We start from the raw sequence: 15,973 nt of genomic DNA, 5'->3' as shown, positions 1-15,973 counted from the left end.
TTCTTTGAATAAGAAAGGAGCCCATCTTCCAGACCACTGCCAAGCATGCTCGAAAGAGAAACGTATAGTCTGCAAGCCCCGACTGCCTGAATGCAAAGTGCTACTGAAAAGCCGTGATAAGACCGAACGTGAGCTCGTGGAAGCCTTTTATATCAAAAAACGAGGGGACAATTGCGTCAGTGATACCTCGGTTATTATCCGGCACAGTGAAATGATGTTCCTTGATGCATATCTGTAAAAGGTAGATGTTTATCAAATTGAGATTAAGAGCATGGATAAGGTCAGAGGCTATATATACGCTCTTCCCTGAATAAACCCTGTTGAAAATGTAGCGCTCGTCCTGTTCCCTTCCTTGTCCGTGTTGCCAGTTTGCGCTCTTATGTCTTTCACGAAGCATCTCTAGGTCAGCTGGGCATTCACATGGTTGTTGTAACCATGCAAACGGCGCTGCCAGCTTTGGCATGAATGAGTTACAGAGAACAGGAAACCATGGAGTGCAAACTTCCGCCACGTGCTCAGACAGGCCGTTTGGTCGCATTAAGTGTCATGGGGAGAGTGAAATGGGAATGGGAAGCTGCGCGAAAATCGAGTTGAGAGCAGCATTTTGTTTTCTTGTATTTTGAAATTTCTTCATTGAATAACTCCCGTTCCTATGCATCATTTCTCGTAATTCTTTTCGAGTCAGCATCTGTGTGACATAAAGAATCCATTTGAAGTGCAACCGGCATCCATTGCAGCAGCGTTTCGCAGCCCCTTTGATAAATCTGTGGGGTGAAGCCCTTTGCAGAAAAGTATCGTGTTTAGCCGTTTCCTCCTCCTCTCCGCACGCAGCGCACAACATGTCTATCGCGTGGTACTTGACTTTGTCTTAGTCTTCAAAACTCCCGTCCAGGCCTCAAACAGCAAAGAGCTTCCCCTACAGTTATCATAGATATTTTCTTTGGCAATTTCCTGCTTAAAGATCCTGTATGTTCTCAGTGCCAATTTCGTCAGCATCCCTGTTTTTTACAGGGCTCTCTCTGTGTCTTTAACCTTTTTCTTAACCGATAATTGCTGATTTACCCCCTACTGCTGTCCAGATATTTGCTTGTCAATTTACTAGTTCGCTTTCTCTATTTCGTGTCAACATTCGTTATGTACAGGTATCTGAATACTTTCCTAGCCCACTGCTTTTCTTCCATTTTTCTCAATCGCTCTTCAAATTACTGTTAGCTTCTCTGCTCTCAAACGACACCCATACAATATCACCCGGTACCCCCTGATTTGGTGCATTGCCCTGTGCTCCAAAAGCTAGCCTCCCTACGCCGCGTTGTTTGATTTATAAGCTTGCTTGAACATCTGGTCTCATGCACAGGACCGCACTGCCGAAAGTTAGGCTAGGAATCATCACCCCTTTCCAGATCCCTCTTGCCACTTCATACCTATTGTAATTCCACAGTGCCCTACTTTTCATGACAGCTGCATTCCTACTTGCTTTATTCATTACATATTTTTCTTGCTCTGTCAGATGCTCAGCACCGTTATTTATCCACACCCCAAGATACTTGTACTCATCCACTACTTCTAGCGTGAACTCCTGTATTGTATGCTCGCCGTCATCGTTTAATATCACAACTGCAGATTTTTCCTTACTAAACTTGAAACCTAATCTATCTCCCTCTGTACCACAAATGTCTATTAAACGTCTACAAATCTTCCTTGTTGTCAGCCTTTAGCACTATATCATCCGCATACATTAGTCCCGCTAATGACTGTTTAATCCATTCCCCTTGCTTGAAAAAAGAAAGGTTGAAGCCTAGTCCGCTCCTCTCTTGTTTGGTCTCTAACCCTTGCAGGTACAAAACGAACAACAAGGTGGACAGAGGACATCCTTGCCTAAGCCCCCGCCGTATCTCTATAGGCCCTGATATATTTTTTTCCATTTTATAAGCACTCTGTTACCTTAATCGATATCACTTAATGGGGGATGCAAGCCTGAAGAGTCAACTTTTGTGCTGCTGCACCAAATGCAATAAAATTTTCAAAGATGGTGAATCGGCTTCTCATTAGGTTGTCTTCTAAATATCAGGTTCGTAGCTCAAACAGAAACAAAGTTATAGCTGTCAAATGGAGCAATCAGGCCTGTCAAGTTAGGAAAACTATCATTTAAAAAATAATTGAGATATATAATAGTTTGTGATTAGATATCTTCTAGATGGTTTATAGTGCAGGATGAGGCCATTCACATGTTTTTTGTACCATATCTGTAAAAATGTCATCATTCTAAAAACAAAGTTCAATTTTTTGGTTGTCATTATATGTCAGACATCTCGAAATATTTTGTGCTAAAAAATATTTAGCGACTTAAAAGTACCTGATCTTGTTCCTGAGAAAATTTCAGTCAAAAAACTACTTGAAAGCAGCTTTTGTAGATGCAGTTTGGAAATGATAGTTTTCCTAACGGTTTTGTTTTCCGAAAGAGTGCAAACTGAGAAAAATGAGTTCAAAGATTTTAGAACATGCTATTTTATTTTGGGGTCAAAAAAATTTAATCAAAGTGCCCTGCTCCATAGGTCAGGCCCTCCTCTTCAAAACGACGCTGTTCTGTGGCAAATGCTTCAATCCTTTTTTTTTTTTTTCAGCTTTCGAGCTGTCCATTGCTTTTGCCTTTGCTCGTGAAATATTTGATGGGTTGCTCGCTGGACGTGCTTCATCGTCTGAACTCCATGTTCTAATTCCAGATTGTCTTGATGCCACATGCACCCTCACTAAATTCTAGCACATCCAAGGCAACTGTGATCTCTACGGTTCTTAGTGATGCTAATTTGATCTTTGGCTGATGAACCATCATCGGAGCTTGAAGGGTTCGGTTGCCGTTGGCAGGCTTGGACCTGGCAAATGCATAAGCAGACACTCACTTGCCGGCGATCGTCTGTGCTGTGTAGGCCTCTTGATTTCGTGGTGCATTTTCGCTTCCCGAAGCTTCTCCTTGTCGAAGGCTTCAGTGCGGTCATCTTCCGTTCACACCACCAGCCACCCGCTGTTCGCAGTAAACTCACAGAAGGAAGAAAAGGTAGCAGATAGCAAGCGCCGAACACAACCAAAGCGGGAGCGACTCCGAATGGTGCAAAAACAGCGTTGGGTGGTCACGTGGTATACTTCCGCCAATCCCAGCTCCTGTTTCGGTTTTCCAGCCACTCGGCAGTTGCCGCGGCCAGAAATATGCTGTATGCCTTTTTTTTTAGTTTTTCATTAGTACCTTTGCTTGTTCTTGATGGGTGGTCTTCCATGACTAAAAAGGTCGAAAAACGAACTTTCTAACATGGGCATTCACTTCTCGTTCGGTTCTTTGCCCACACTGCGGCCGTGTCTTGAGAAGAGTGTTCATAGTCTCCTTCAATGGCCTACCACTACCTCGTGAAAATTAATTTTCTTCTTTTCTACTGCTCAGATAACAATGAAACTTAATGAGAATATTCTTCGTTAAACCAGCAATCCAAAACAACTAAAACTTAAAAACGGCATTATTTTCCGATTCAGTATTTTAGCCCTGTATCCCCCCTTAAAAGATTAGTTGCTCCACCTTCCACATCCAGTGTGCCCAGTATGTCCCACGATTCCTCTTGAATAACGTTGCACTCCTCAAGTATTGAGGGGAGCCAGTGTGGTGGCTGATTGTCATAGCATTTCTAAGTGCACCGCTGTAGTTCGCAGGTGCTCTTGCCGTCATGCACCCCTGTAGGAAGGGCTGTCTCGAATGCCGCTTCTATGTTGTTGGTGGTAGTGCTTCGCCTCCAAGGCAATGCAGAGAAGCCATCATGGCGGGTGACTGCCACTGCATTTCACATTTTCATGTGGTGTGCTCTCACGTTCAGCCCACTTCTTTGTTTTTAACATGCGGTTTGTCAATAAACATATTATACAACCGCAAGTTGTTGAAATTTTAAACATGGTAGCTGGGAAATGTCATCGATTTTGAGCATACAAACCAGGAAATCGTGTGAACTGGAGCTGTATCAACGAAGTTTTACTGTATGTCATGTTCATTCTACTTAATCACCCTCCACCATCATTTTGCTCACTACCTCTCTTTGGATTTTGGTCCTAGCTTCTTTACTAACCTAATTGGAATACCATCTGGTCCTGCCGACGTGCCACTAGAAACCTTCTCTGCCCTTTCCCACTCTCTTTGCTCAACTGAAGCTATTGCTGTAACCGATCTATCTTCGTTCGATAAATTATGCGCAACATTTCTTTTTTCTTTAAATTTTTCTTTCACCCTTGTTCCTATCTGTTCCACTGCCTCATCCCTTTCTAGGCAAATACCCTGATGTGTAACGATTAGCCTTTGTTCTAGCCTAGTCTTATTTTGCTGCTGCGGTGGCTCACTGGTTATGGCACTCGGCTGCTGACCCGAAAGACGCGGGTTCGATCCTGGCCGCAGCGGTCGAATTTCGATGGAAGCAAAATCCTAGAGGTCTGTGTACTTTGCGATGTCAGTGCACATTTGTCACGGATCTCCCCGGAGAACACTCGGACTGAAAGAATGGACTAGGCGACACATGTACCCACACAAACGCACATTTAATACACCCTACGTGACACACACACTAGAACACAAAACTAACAAAACTAACACAAAACACAAAGACTATAAATACACACGACCCGGGAACACTGCTACCAGCGTCTACTACTAGCGATCTACTGTTAGCGGTCGGCGTTCATGCTCACAGTTGGTTCGGTGCAGCTGCGGCATTGTATGGATCCAGTAGCCGACGTCGAAGCGGCATTCAACGTGCTTGGGCTGGCGTCGCTGGCTGCGTCGTATAAGCTCCCGGTCCAAGCGCCCGTGGAGGTGATGCCAGTGTTGTTGGCGTTGGGGGCACCACCCGGATGGGTGGCAACAGCGCTGGAGACACCCCTGGCCGTAGCAGGTGGTAGCGTCCTACGTTGACTCCCCGGAACGGGCTCAGGCACGGCAGGAAGTCCACGATGCGAAGCCGTAGAAGTAGTAGCCGGCGTCGCTCTCTTCCAGCCGATGCGTCCCTTCCCTGACCCGCCGGAGCCTCCGCTTCTCTGCTGCCCCCCCCCCCCCCCCCCCCCCCCCCCCCCCCCGCCATGCCTCGCGCTCCCTCGCCCTTTTATAGCCTTGGCGTTAGTCCACCTTCTTCTCTTCTCCACCAATAATCTCTCTCCACCTCAACGAATGCTTCTGCTTCATGTTCTTTATTCTTCGTCATCTTCTTCACACTTTTCCTTTAAAATTTAATTTAGGCTACTTAATATATGTGACAGCATTAAAGAACCCCAGGTGGTCGAAGTTTCTGGAGACCTTCACTACGGCGTCCCTCATAGCCTAAGTCACTTTGGGACATTAAGACTCCCATAAATCATAAAACCTAGTCTTATTACTCATGGAGTTCAGAGGTTTCCAAAATTTATTACCTGCTTTTCTTTCCTCTTTTTATTTACTTTTGACATCCATTGGGCCCCCTTTCTTCGAATTTTCTCATTGGTCAAATAGGGTGCTTCCCTTCTGCACTTTATCAAGGCATCCCATTTTCTGTCTATTTCAGCTTCTGGTTCCCCCTCTTCTTGCAATACCGATTGAGGAGTTGCACCATCGAGTGGGCTGTTTAGACGCTATAGTTCAGTTTTTTCATATTTTGTGTTTCTACTGCGAGACTGCAATATTTGAAATGCCCCTGAAGTCAAGGTTCGGGCGTAGTGTGCATGCGGGATGGTGCGCTTGGAAAAATCCTGCTTTGCACGAGTCCGCTGCACCTGCGCCAGGTTTTTCCGATGCATCAAGCAGCAGTGATTCCAACAGTGATATTGCATTGTCGGATTTTGATTCCAGCAAAGAAACTATGCAACCTCAACATGAAATGTGGGCACTTTGCCCTCTTGTAGGGTGCATTTCCTGCTGCTTGACTGCTTGTTAGTTTCTGGTGCCAGTTTACGTATCGCATTGATGTCATGAATGATATTGCTGGTTTCTGTAGTCTCTTGTAATTTACTTCCAAGATTTACTTCCGTCTTCCCAAAATCAGCTCCATAGAAATCAGAGTGCCGACCTCGGATTGGTGCTCCGTAATAGCACAAAGCTGTTTGTGAATGCTGTGGGTGTGCTCCAGCTGGTCCTAAATCATCCGAAACATCCTCCGAAATAATTGTGAAGCAATTTACTGTCAAACCTCATTATAACAAAGGGGATATTACGAATTATTGGCTGTATCGAACTCTCCCTTAATATTGTCAACGAACATAGGCATTTCTTGTTTTATATATTGAGTGTGGTTTGCCATAAAACGGGTATAGTATTGCCAAACTGCGCCCGCTCTGAAGGCAGGCAGCTTTGCCTCATTGCACGGGTGATGCGCCGTGGTTCACACTTTATCTCGCATTTGCCAACAGTGCCAGGGAAGATATAGCGGTTGGCACCCGTTTGCACCTCTCCCAACCACCTGTCAATAGTGCCCCGGAGGAGCCAGTGACATGGTTTGTTGTAGCTTTCCCGCAGCCATCCTTTGCTCACGTCGACTGTCACGGAGCAGAGGTGGTGAAAATGGTGATAGCTTTCGTTTCGACGCCCCATTTTTACGCAACACCACTGTGGTGCAAGGAAGCCACCCAAGCTGTGGGGAAACCAACCTAACTGGCGTTTGCTACTCGTTTTTTTTTTTGCATCCTCCGCAACTGCGGCAAACGGCTTCAAACTGTGGAAGAGGTTGCTCCCACTTGCCCTTCTTCCACTGATTAAATTTTACTTCTCGAGCGTGAGTTTTTGGTGAAATTTTGTATTAGGAATTTTGGTGGTATGGAACTGTTCTTTAGCTATTTGCTGTAACGAGGTGTCACTATTACCTTGTGAGGCATAAGCCTTACTTGCCCATTGAGCGAAAACCTGTTTGTGTTCGTGTGTTAATGCTTGATGGTACCCATAAAAGATTGTGCACTCATGCAACCTGGCAGGCGGCGGTTAGTGGTTGGTCATGCGAGGTTGCTCTGGAAGTGCAACTTTGGTTGCACAAATTCCACCAGTGGCAGCATCTGCCATTGCAGGGTAGTGGTGCACCACTGCGCCAGGGGTGGTACGATGAATATGAAGTTGAGAATGACCTGATGTGGCGGCTGGTGGAGCAGGGGTAGAGGGGTGGCTACGTAGAAGGGTGGAATTTCCAGCTGCATGGCAGCGGGCTGTGTCACGCAGCACCACGTGGCCACTGCATTCACAAAGCGAGTGGGCAGGCATTCTCATACGTAAGCAGTCTTAAGTGTCTCTACCGACTTTTTTTAATTTCTTGTGAGTACATTATCGCCAATTGTGTGGCGGATACATTTCTTGTGTGTCTGCAAATTTTTCGGCTGCAAAAATTTTCTAAGCTCTAACTAAGAATTTCTAAAGGTACATTTATCAAGCTATATTTTGATACATTACATTTTACTAAAAGTACATTTATCAAGCTATGTTTTGATACATTACATATTACTTTGAAAATTTTTTGCTTGCAGTGAAAAATTTATATCAAGGACTTTCTGAAAACTGCCTTTTTTCTAGTAAAATCAGAAAAAAATATCTAGCTGAAAAAGTTTTTGAATTACAATTTCAAGCTTTTAATGTATAAACAAATTTGGGATATTTTATGCGTTACAGAATGCTTTTAGCATTTTTTCTCCAAGAGATGTTGTCTTGTCAGTACAAATTTTTCTTAATTTTCAAGTTTTTTGTCTGTTTGCCAATTTTTTGTCACAATATTCACGCCAAGTATGTGTGTTGAAATAAATGTTGTGAGAAAGCACATCATTTTGATGCATGTTGCATTTTTTTACGCCTCATATACTGCGACCTATGAGCGAGGATGTAGAGGAAACACCCTGTGCAGGTTCCCGAGTCCTGGAGCAACCCCAGTGGCAAGTTCCATGTGGGGCTCAAGTGTGCCTATGAGCTGTACCCCAAGTGCCTCAAGGAGCGCGTCCAGGTGCGGTGCTCGACTCCACTGCTGGGCTGCGGTCATTGGCTGCTAAGTGGAGGGACTGCATCACGCAAGACAGTTTTATGAGGAAGGTTGCACAAGGATGAGAAAAGAACAAAAGGAAAGAACAAACGGGACAAAAAGTCATCCGAGATTAAGGAAAAATGTTAAAAAAATAAACAGACCCGCAACACATGCTTGCAAGGATGCACCCCCAAGGTTGCATGGTTTCATTCTTGCAAGTATGTAACCTGTGTCTCCTTTGTTACCCGTTTGTTCTTAATCTTGTATGACTTTTTGTCCCGTTTATTGCTTTTTGTTTTCTCATTCTTATCCTATATATTCTGCAACGTTCCTAATAAAATTTCAGCTGTGATATTGTTTTTTGTATTGGTTGTTTTTTGCGCTGAATTTCCCAAACACGCAACTTATGCTGTGTCTTGGAAAAAACTCATCTTTTACTGCCCAGATGCATAGGTGAAGGGATGTGTTGTGGGGGCTTCTAGCATTTGACCTAGTCCCAAGTCAGCAGTTTGTCCAAATATAATACAAGCAAAGTGGCCAGCTAGACATGGGAAGGGGCAAAGGACTGGATTTATTTGCAACACACTGCTATAGTGTGCTTTAAAACTGTTGTGGTTTCATTTTTGTGTGATGTGAAAACTGTCCTCTGGTTGGCAACAAATCTTGCAAGGCAGCAATTGCTGCAGGCACTAGCAATTTAGGAGGAGGACAGACTTCCTAATTCTTATGCACTGCTTGCATTTTAAAAGTCTATCCTGGTAGGAAGGTTTAGACACGTGCCAAGCCAATCAGAACACACTGGCAGATTCACTGCCGTTCATTGGCTGCTAAACGCGAGCATTTCTATTGGCACTGGAGGCTCTCACTTGAGTATGGAGCACCTGTGTTTCTTGTTGCTCACTTTGAATGCATCACCTTTGTGATTCCACGTATTATTCATCATCATCAGCCTGACCCACTGCAGGGCAAAGGCCTCTCCCATGTCTCTCCAATTAGCTGTCCTTTGCCAGCTGGGCCCACCGTATGCCTGCAAACTTCTTTATCTCATCCACCCACCTACCGTATTTGCACGATTGTAAGTCGACTCGAATGTAAGTCGACCCCCCCACATCACATTTCTGAAAAAAGAAGAAGAAAACTTGGAGATCGTTTACGCTTGGCCTTTAATAATAGAACGCGAAAGCACTTCACTGTAGCCTCCGCTTATCGCCAGCTGCTATCGGCTGCTGCGTGCGGGAGTGCCCGTGGCCACATTCCAAAACGAAAAGGCATTAGTCACTGGACTACTCGTCCACACTTTGCCATTGTCCTCACTAGCGCTGCCGTCGTGATCGCTGCTACTGTCCCACAGCACGTCGTTCTAAGGTCGTCGTGCAGCAAAATCCCTCACTTTGCAAACAGCCACATCATGACATCGCGTGGAACAGCTGAGAGTTTTCCTCGCTGCAGCTGCCACACCTGTATTACCCGTTACAAACGTCGATCTTGCAGCCCGGTGCGCAGTGGTTCGTTTCTTCGGCGTAAAAAATGACCGCTATCTTGAATGTAGCCGTGAACGAGCGATGGTCGCTTACCGGACCTGGAACACAAATGACGAAGCACTACATTAAAAACTTGTGAAATGCAGCCGGCTGTAGTCAAATGTGTCAGAGCCAAAGAGAAACTACACGTGAGTGGCTTTGGCTCTTCTATCGGCTAGTGACACATACCCGGCGCCGCTGCAGTTCTGAGTGGCCGTGCCGCCGTGATTTAAACAGCGGCCCTTCCATCGACTATGGATGCTCCCTTGAGTGCCGTGTGCGCGGCTGAAAGTAAACAAAAAAAACTTGGACGATGCCTATTAAGAGTAGAATGTGAATGCGTTATCGGGCTGCCGCCGCTTATCAGCAGACACAATCTGCGGCCACGTGTGGGGAGTGGCAGGTGCCGGTTTGCTGCTTATCGACAGCCACCATCGGCCGCCTTGCTCGGGGTGGAGATGCCGGTTCCCCGCATTGACATAGCACCTGCTCAAGGCTAGCACCAAGAGCGATGCTACGGAGCCGCGCAGCAAAAATGCTACCACGCTTTAGCATGCCTGATGTCTCATTTGTCTTGCCTTTATTTATGGTGTAATGCTTTGGTTTCGATCTTAAGTCAACCCCCGCACTTCAGATCTTCAAAATTTGAAAAATAGGTCGACTTACAATCGTGTAAATACGGTAAACTTCTGCCGCCCCCTGCTACGCTTGCCTTCTCTTTGAATCCACTCCGCTACCCTTAAGGACCAGCGGTTATCTTGCCTTCGCATTGCATGCCCTGCCCAAGCCCATTTCTTCGTCTTGTTTTCGACTAGGATGTAGGTTGTGGCCAAGTACTACACCAGGGTGGCCGAGCCCTGTTCTGGTGAGGGAATGTGTTGGTTCTGGTCACCAAGAGCTGGCCATACCCCAGGCATGGAAAAATTTTGTTTACAGTTGTGCTTGGCTGGCTTTTGGTGGTTAAAATGCTGCAGCATGGCCGGAAATTGTATTTGAAGCCTTTAATATTTCTCAGAAATGTTTTTACAAGTTAATTCATTAATCTCCCTTGATTGCACTTGTCCGTTTTTCACTGATCGTCATTGCTGTTATTGGAAAATGACAATATTTTTTACTATGTAGCACCAAAAGACAGTTAATGACATTCGATGTGTCTAATGCCATTCGATTGGATTGACATTAAATCTGCCATTTTGACAGAGGTGTTATAGGACAAGTTTTGATCAAAACAACAATTCTGTGTGGGAAAAAAAGTGATGAATTGAGGTTTTATTGTGAGCCTGCTGGACTGCACAATAACTTTGCACGTGAAAGACAGAACATGCACCTCGCGAAGGCAAATGTAGTAAGCAGCATTCATCGAGCCGCATGCCTTTGTCAGAACAAGAAAGAACGACTGCTTACGTGATATACTTCACAACAGATGCTCAACGGAACATAGCCTAATTCTGTCATCGGTTCTTGATTCAGCCGTTGATCTGAAACGCATGCTTGTGTCACCCTTCAGAGCATGACCTGAAATCTACGGGATGCTGCCTATCCTGTTGCTGTTGCACCACCTGGTTATTCCAAGCTCATTTGTGCACCTGAAAAGCATTAATTTTGCCCTTCTAGTTTGGCATGGGGTAAAGGAACACATTGAAAATGAAAGCTACAGTGGTCACGAGCAAATAGCACTCTTTGTCTGGGGGCACCACTGTTTGGGTAAATCCTTAAGGTTTCCACTCCAGAAGATGCCTTTCTGATTTATTTTGTTGTAGTTGTGTAGTGGATGTTTTCATTAGAAGGCCAGCCACTTAATGCATCTCTCATGCATTTGTGGGTGCTGATTTGGAATCCAGGTTGCGGCTTTCCTGAGCAGTGTGTGTGTGTGTGTGCAGAAGCTGTACAAGGAGCGCGAGTGGTCTCCCGCCCACAGCTTGGCCCAGGCGCAGGCCGCCCGGAGCCTGCAGGAGTTGGACACCCCTGGGGGAGGAGGACAGGTGTGTGTGTGTGTCCCCCATTGACTGAGGTTGTGCAGAAAGGGCAGAGTGCACAATAACACTGCATCCATAACTCTCAACCTGGCCAGAGTTTGTTGCTTTTAATTAAGTAAAGTGTCTGGATATTTGGGATGCCGCTCTTTGTGTGCTTGTTTGTTGGAAGAAAAGGTGGCGGAGCATCCCCCACGGGTGAGGTATTTTAGAATTGCCCACTCTTTATTTTGCTTTGTTACAGGCTTGACAGTTCATGCCTGAAGAGAACATGGTGCCAAAAGGAGCAGATTTTGGTCCAAGTGCTGGCTTTGGTTTATTGTTTTGCTTAAATCACGTGTTTACTAATGTACATGCTCTTTAAGGACAACCCCGGTGGTTTTTCAGTGCTCACAAATGTTAATGACTTTTGTGTTTTAAGTTCTTTCAAAGCCCAAAGGGTGTGTGCCAAACAGCCCACCCGGTAGCAATTTAATTTAGCACCGACCTTGCATTTGGCGGAAAACAGTCATTGTCTACGATGTGCCAGACGTTGTGGTGATTGTGGCCTACCAGGTCGTCGTTCCAAGACTGGAGCCACTTGGCCAAAACTGTGCTGGTCATCCATGCTCTTCGATGGTTCAGACCTGCAGGTCACCGAAATCGAAAGCACATTTGGCAAGCATCGCAGAGACTTGCTTTTTCCACTGGCTCTTTTTTCCGCTCGAGCTTCAGCCTTGTTCCTCAGAGTGAGCCGATCGGAACACTGTGTGGCAATGTCAGGTTTCTTCTCACTGTGTTCAACTTGTTGGAGTTCCATGGAAAAGGGCGCCTTCTGCCATTTCGTGGCTGCTATCACGTGCTACACAGAGACAACAATAACGATGGTAAGGTATTCCATTCCCCACGACGACTGTCTCCGATGTATCAATGCGAGTATAGATAATTTTTGTGCAGTTGCCTTTCAAAACGAATGTGGCACTACTGTTGAAGGCTTCATGGATCTCCTATCAGCTTACCCGAAATTAACTCGCTACTTGGAATGATTGACTTTTACTGCAGAAGCAAGGCATTTGCGTTGGACCTGTTATATCCCCAATATTAAACAACCTGTATCAAGCTAAACTTGGTAGTGTTACCAATAGCCACCTGGAAGGAATGAAGGCCATAAAAGTCTCCTGGTTTGTTGACAATTTTGTGTTGTTCTCTGATTGTACTCAAGAAATGTTTAATTTGGAAGTCTTGGGAGCTTTAACTTTGATTTCACAGTGCTTGACACCCTTAATTTTAGCTCTTGAGCTGCCATAAAGAGGCCCCTTACAATTCCTGGAACTCTGTCTTGAATGTAAGGTAATGTAAGGTAGATTAGGTTTGTTAGACATATAAACCCAGGGGCAACAAACTCATCCTTCCGCATGACTTAGCCCATTGAAAAACTAGTTAAAAAGAATACAGTTCAAGTTGTGTTCAAAAATGCTCTCACAAAATCCTTCATTCATAACACTGAACAATGTTTCTCAGGGCAGACAGCCAGACTGGAAAAAGCAGGATACCCTCCTAAGCTTCTGGCCTTGATTACTGAAGCTATGCTGAAGGAGGAGGACAAATGTGCAGTAAGAAATTGGTTGTCCTTTCTTACAGGCATCAAATTTTGCATAGCCTGAGAAAAATTAGAAGAGTAGGTGTTGCGGTCGTTTTCAGTGCCCCGGAGCGGTTAGCTCATCTTTGCAGTAGCGTGAACAAGCCTAAAAAAGAGAGCAGCATTTGTATCACTCGCCACCAGCGGCCCTTTCCTCAGTACTCTAAGTAATTTATCCCATTCCTCTGTCTTGTGGAAAAAAGTACATTGGTCAGGCCGGTCGTTGCATAAATAAGAGACTGAAAGAATACAACTCCCATGTGAATGTTCAAAAGTGTCATCATCTCGGCATTCACTGTAGCTTGTAAAGGTCTTGACTCAGGCTGCTTAACAAACTTCGAAGAAGCCGCCATGTTAGGGAGGCACGTTGATAAGCTTACGCGTGAGATTATGGAAGCTGCCAGGATGCAAAGGACGAACGATCAGTTCGTAATCATGCCTTCCAGTTCATTGTCACAAAAAGAAGCAGCCTTTCTCTCAAGAAATTCCAGATTTTAGCAACATCCTATAGCATGCTAGTTGTTTCTCATTTTTTTTTGTGCTTTTAGTCGAGCATCGCTGTTTTTTACCTGCTTTTTTTGCTGTGTTATTTTATCCTTTCACCGACATGCATACCAGTCATGTTTATTTATTAATTTTTTATGAATACTGTCAAGCCTCATTTCAGGGTCATTACAGGGAGGGAAAATGAAGGAAAAAAAAAAAAAGGCATATACATACGCAAGAATGAACAAGCCTCTTTGAGCATTCAGTTTTTTTCGGTCAGCGAGGATTTCTCAAAGCAAGTTTCGCACCGCAGAAAATGTCCTTGGGAAAGCGCAAAAAGTGAGAAGTTAAGTGGAAAGAAAGTGCGGCTTGCTCACGACAAGTTGTATGTGGATGGGAAGGCCTATTACTGGGATTATGTCGCTAAAACGCAAAAGGCTTACAGGGATGCTCGTAACTGCGGGAGTGAAAGCAGCTCACAGGACAACGAGAAATCTTCCTGATGAGCTCATAATTTTGGACCTAAATGCAAGGAGTATTTTCAACAAGATGTCACATTTCGAAGCTGTCCTCTTAGAACACGAACCGGATATCGTGAGTGTCACTGAAACTTGGTTAAATGATTCCATTGAGAGTGCTGAATTTCTTCCTCCGAATTATGCAGCACACCGCAAAGACCGTGGATCTTGAGGAGGAGGAGTCGCCATTATATACAAAACTTCAATTGTTTGTACAGAAATTGCTTCCCCACCTGATATGGAGTGTGTCGTGTGTTCCATGGAAATTGGGGGTTTGTTAATTGTAGTTGTTGCAGTATATCGTCCTCCAGGAACCACTGAGGAATACATGATTTTACTTAATGATTTCATAACTGACAAGTTTGGTCACAGTAAATGCAAGATGATAATGGCTGGGGATTTTAATCTTCCACTTATTGACTGGACAAACCTCAAAGAAGGTCAGAATGAACAGGCAACTTCTCGCGCTCTTCTAGATATTGCTTTCTCCCTAGATTTAATGCAAATTGTGAGCACACCCACGCGAATCCATGAATCAGGAGAGTCGCTGCTTGACCTGGTATTTTTAAATAAGTGTTTCACAGCTAAATTATTGGTATGAAGTCTTAGAAGGGATCTCTGATCACAAGATGGTGATTACGCACATATCCACTAAACACCACACCGTTGAAAACAATAAAACCTTGACCGTCCCGGACTTCTCTAAAGCTGATGATGTCGCAATATTAGATAACCTAGAACTAGGGTATGATGATTTCACTCGTTATATCTCTCTAGAATTTACGTCTGTAAACGATGCGTGGGAGAGGTTTAAAACAGTGGTGTTTGACTCGATAAAGCGATTTGTTCCCATACGCACTAAAAAAGTCAAGAAAAGAAACCCATGGATTACACGAATGATTATTCATAAAAAACGCCTTTTGAAACGTCTCAGGGCTAAACAATCCACCTCTAAAAACAGCGCGCAAGTCTATTAAAGTACTCTCTCATGAGCTGAAAATAAAAATTATCCAAGCAAAGCACCTTTATATGAGTCAAACACTAACTAGTTTTATCAAAACGGCCCTTGGAAAATTTTGGAGATATGTTTCAAAGCCAAAATCTGGCATAGAATTTTTGACAAGCAAAGATAGAACTATCACTGATAGGACTGAAATGGCGTGCCTCGTAAATGAATACCTTGAATCAGTTTTTATTTTGGATGACGGCTTTCCGTTTCTCAGTTGATTGCAGTCTTTCCATCAGTAGGACAATGGGCATATGATCGCTCAAGTCAGAGCTTAAGACTTTTGAGATGGCTTTTTCGACACGAGAATTCGTAATAAATATATCTAGTAAAGATGCACATCAGCGCGTAATTCGTGTTGGCGATGCTATTTCATTCCGAAAGCCGTTGCAGTGCAGAAGCAGTAGCGGGTCCGGAGTCCTTTAGGACATCAATATTGAAATCGACACCTAGTGTTAGTGTATACCCATTATCATTTGCATACGAAAGCAGACTGCTAAGGAATGTAAGAAATACTGGAACATTTCCATTTGGTGGTCTATACGTGACGCCAAACATGTTTTTGCCATTTCGAATGCGCAAAATTTCGTAGTCAAAAGTAGTCGTAGTAAATTCTTTAAATAACTGTAAACCTGAAATATTTACAGTTGAATTCCGGCACAGTGAATGCCGCTTCAACGAAATTTTCGCCACAACGAAGTATTTTTCATTCCCCGCGAAATCCCCATTGGAGTTAATGTATTAAAATTTTCTCGAAAACGAATTACTTTGTGAGCATGCATTCGCTTCTACGAATTTTCGCGAGCCTTCACCGGTCAGTGGCCCGCCTTTCTTCAAAAGTTGGGTGCTGTACGAGATTATTCCCTGCTA

At 44.4% G+C, this 15,973-nt stretch overlaps 1 protein-coding gene across 2 annotated transcripts in view; it reads left to right on the top strand.

Annotated features, from left to right (window-relative positions):
- The window catches only part of TppII (Tripeptidyl-peptidase II), a 148,477-nt gene that overhangs the window by 9,309 nt on the left and 123,195 nt on the right, over window positions 1-15,973 (top strand). For both annotated transcript variants that reach the window (XM_077657037.1, XM_077657036.1), the window contains exons 3-4: window positions 7,869-7,964; window positions 11,383-11,484. In XM_077657037.1, the coding sequence (XP_077513163.1) occupies window positions 7,869-7,964; window positions 11,383-11,484 (198 nt within the window). The remainder of the gene's footprint in view (window positions 1-7,868; window positions 7,965-11,382; window positions 11,485-15,973) is intronic.

The sequence above is a fragment of the Amblyomma americanum genome, chromosome 3 (genome assembly GCF_052857255.1).
Source record: "Amblyomma americanum isolate KBUSLIRL-KWMA chromosome 3, ASM5285725v1, whole genome shotgun sequence".
NCBI classification, from domain to species: Eukaryota; Metazoa; Arthropoda; class Arachnida; order Ixodida; family Ixodidae; genus Amblyomma; species Amblyomma americanum.
The sequence above is the reverse complement of the archived record's forward strand: the minus strand, read 5'-3'. Positions and strand labels throughout refer to the sequence as shown.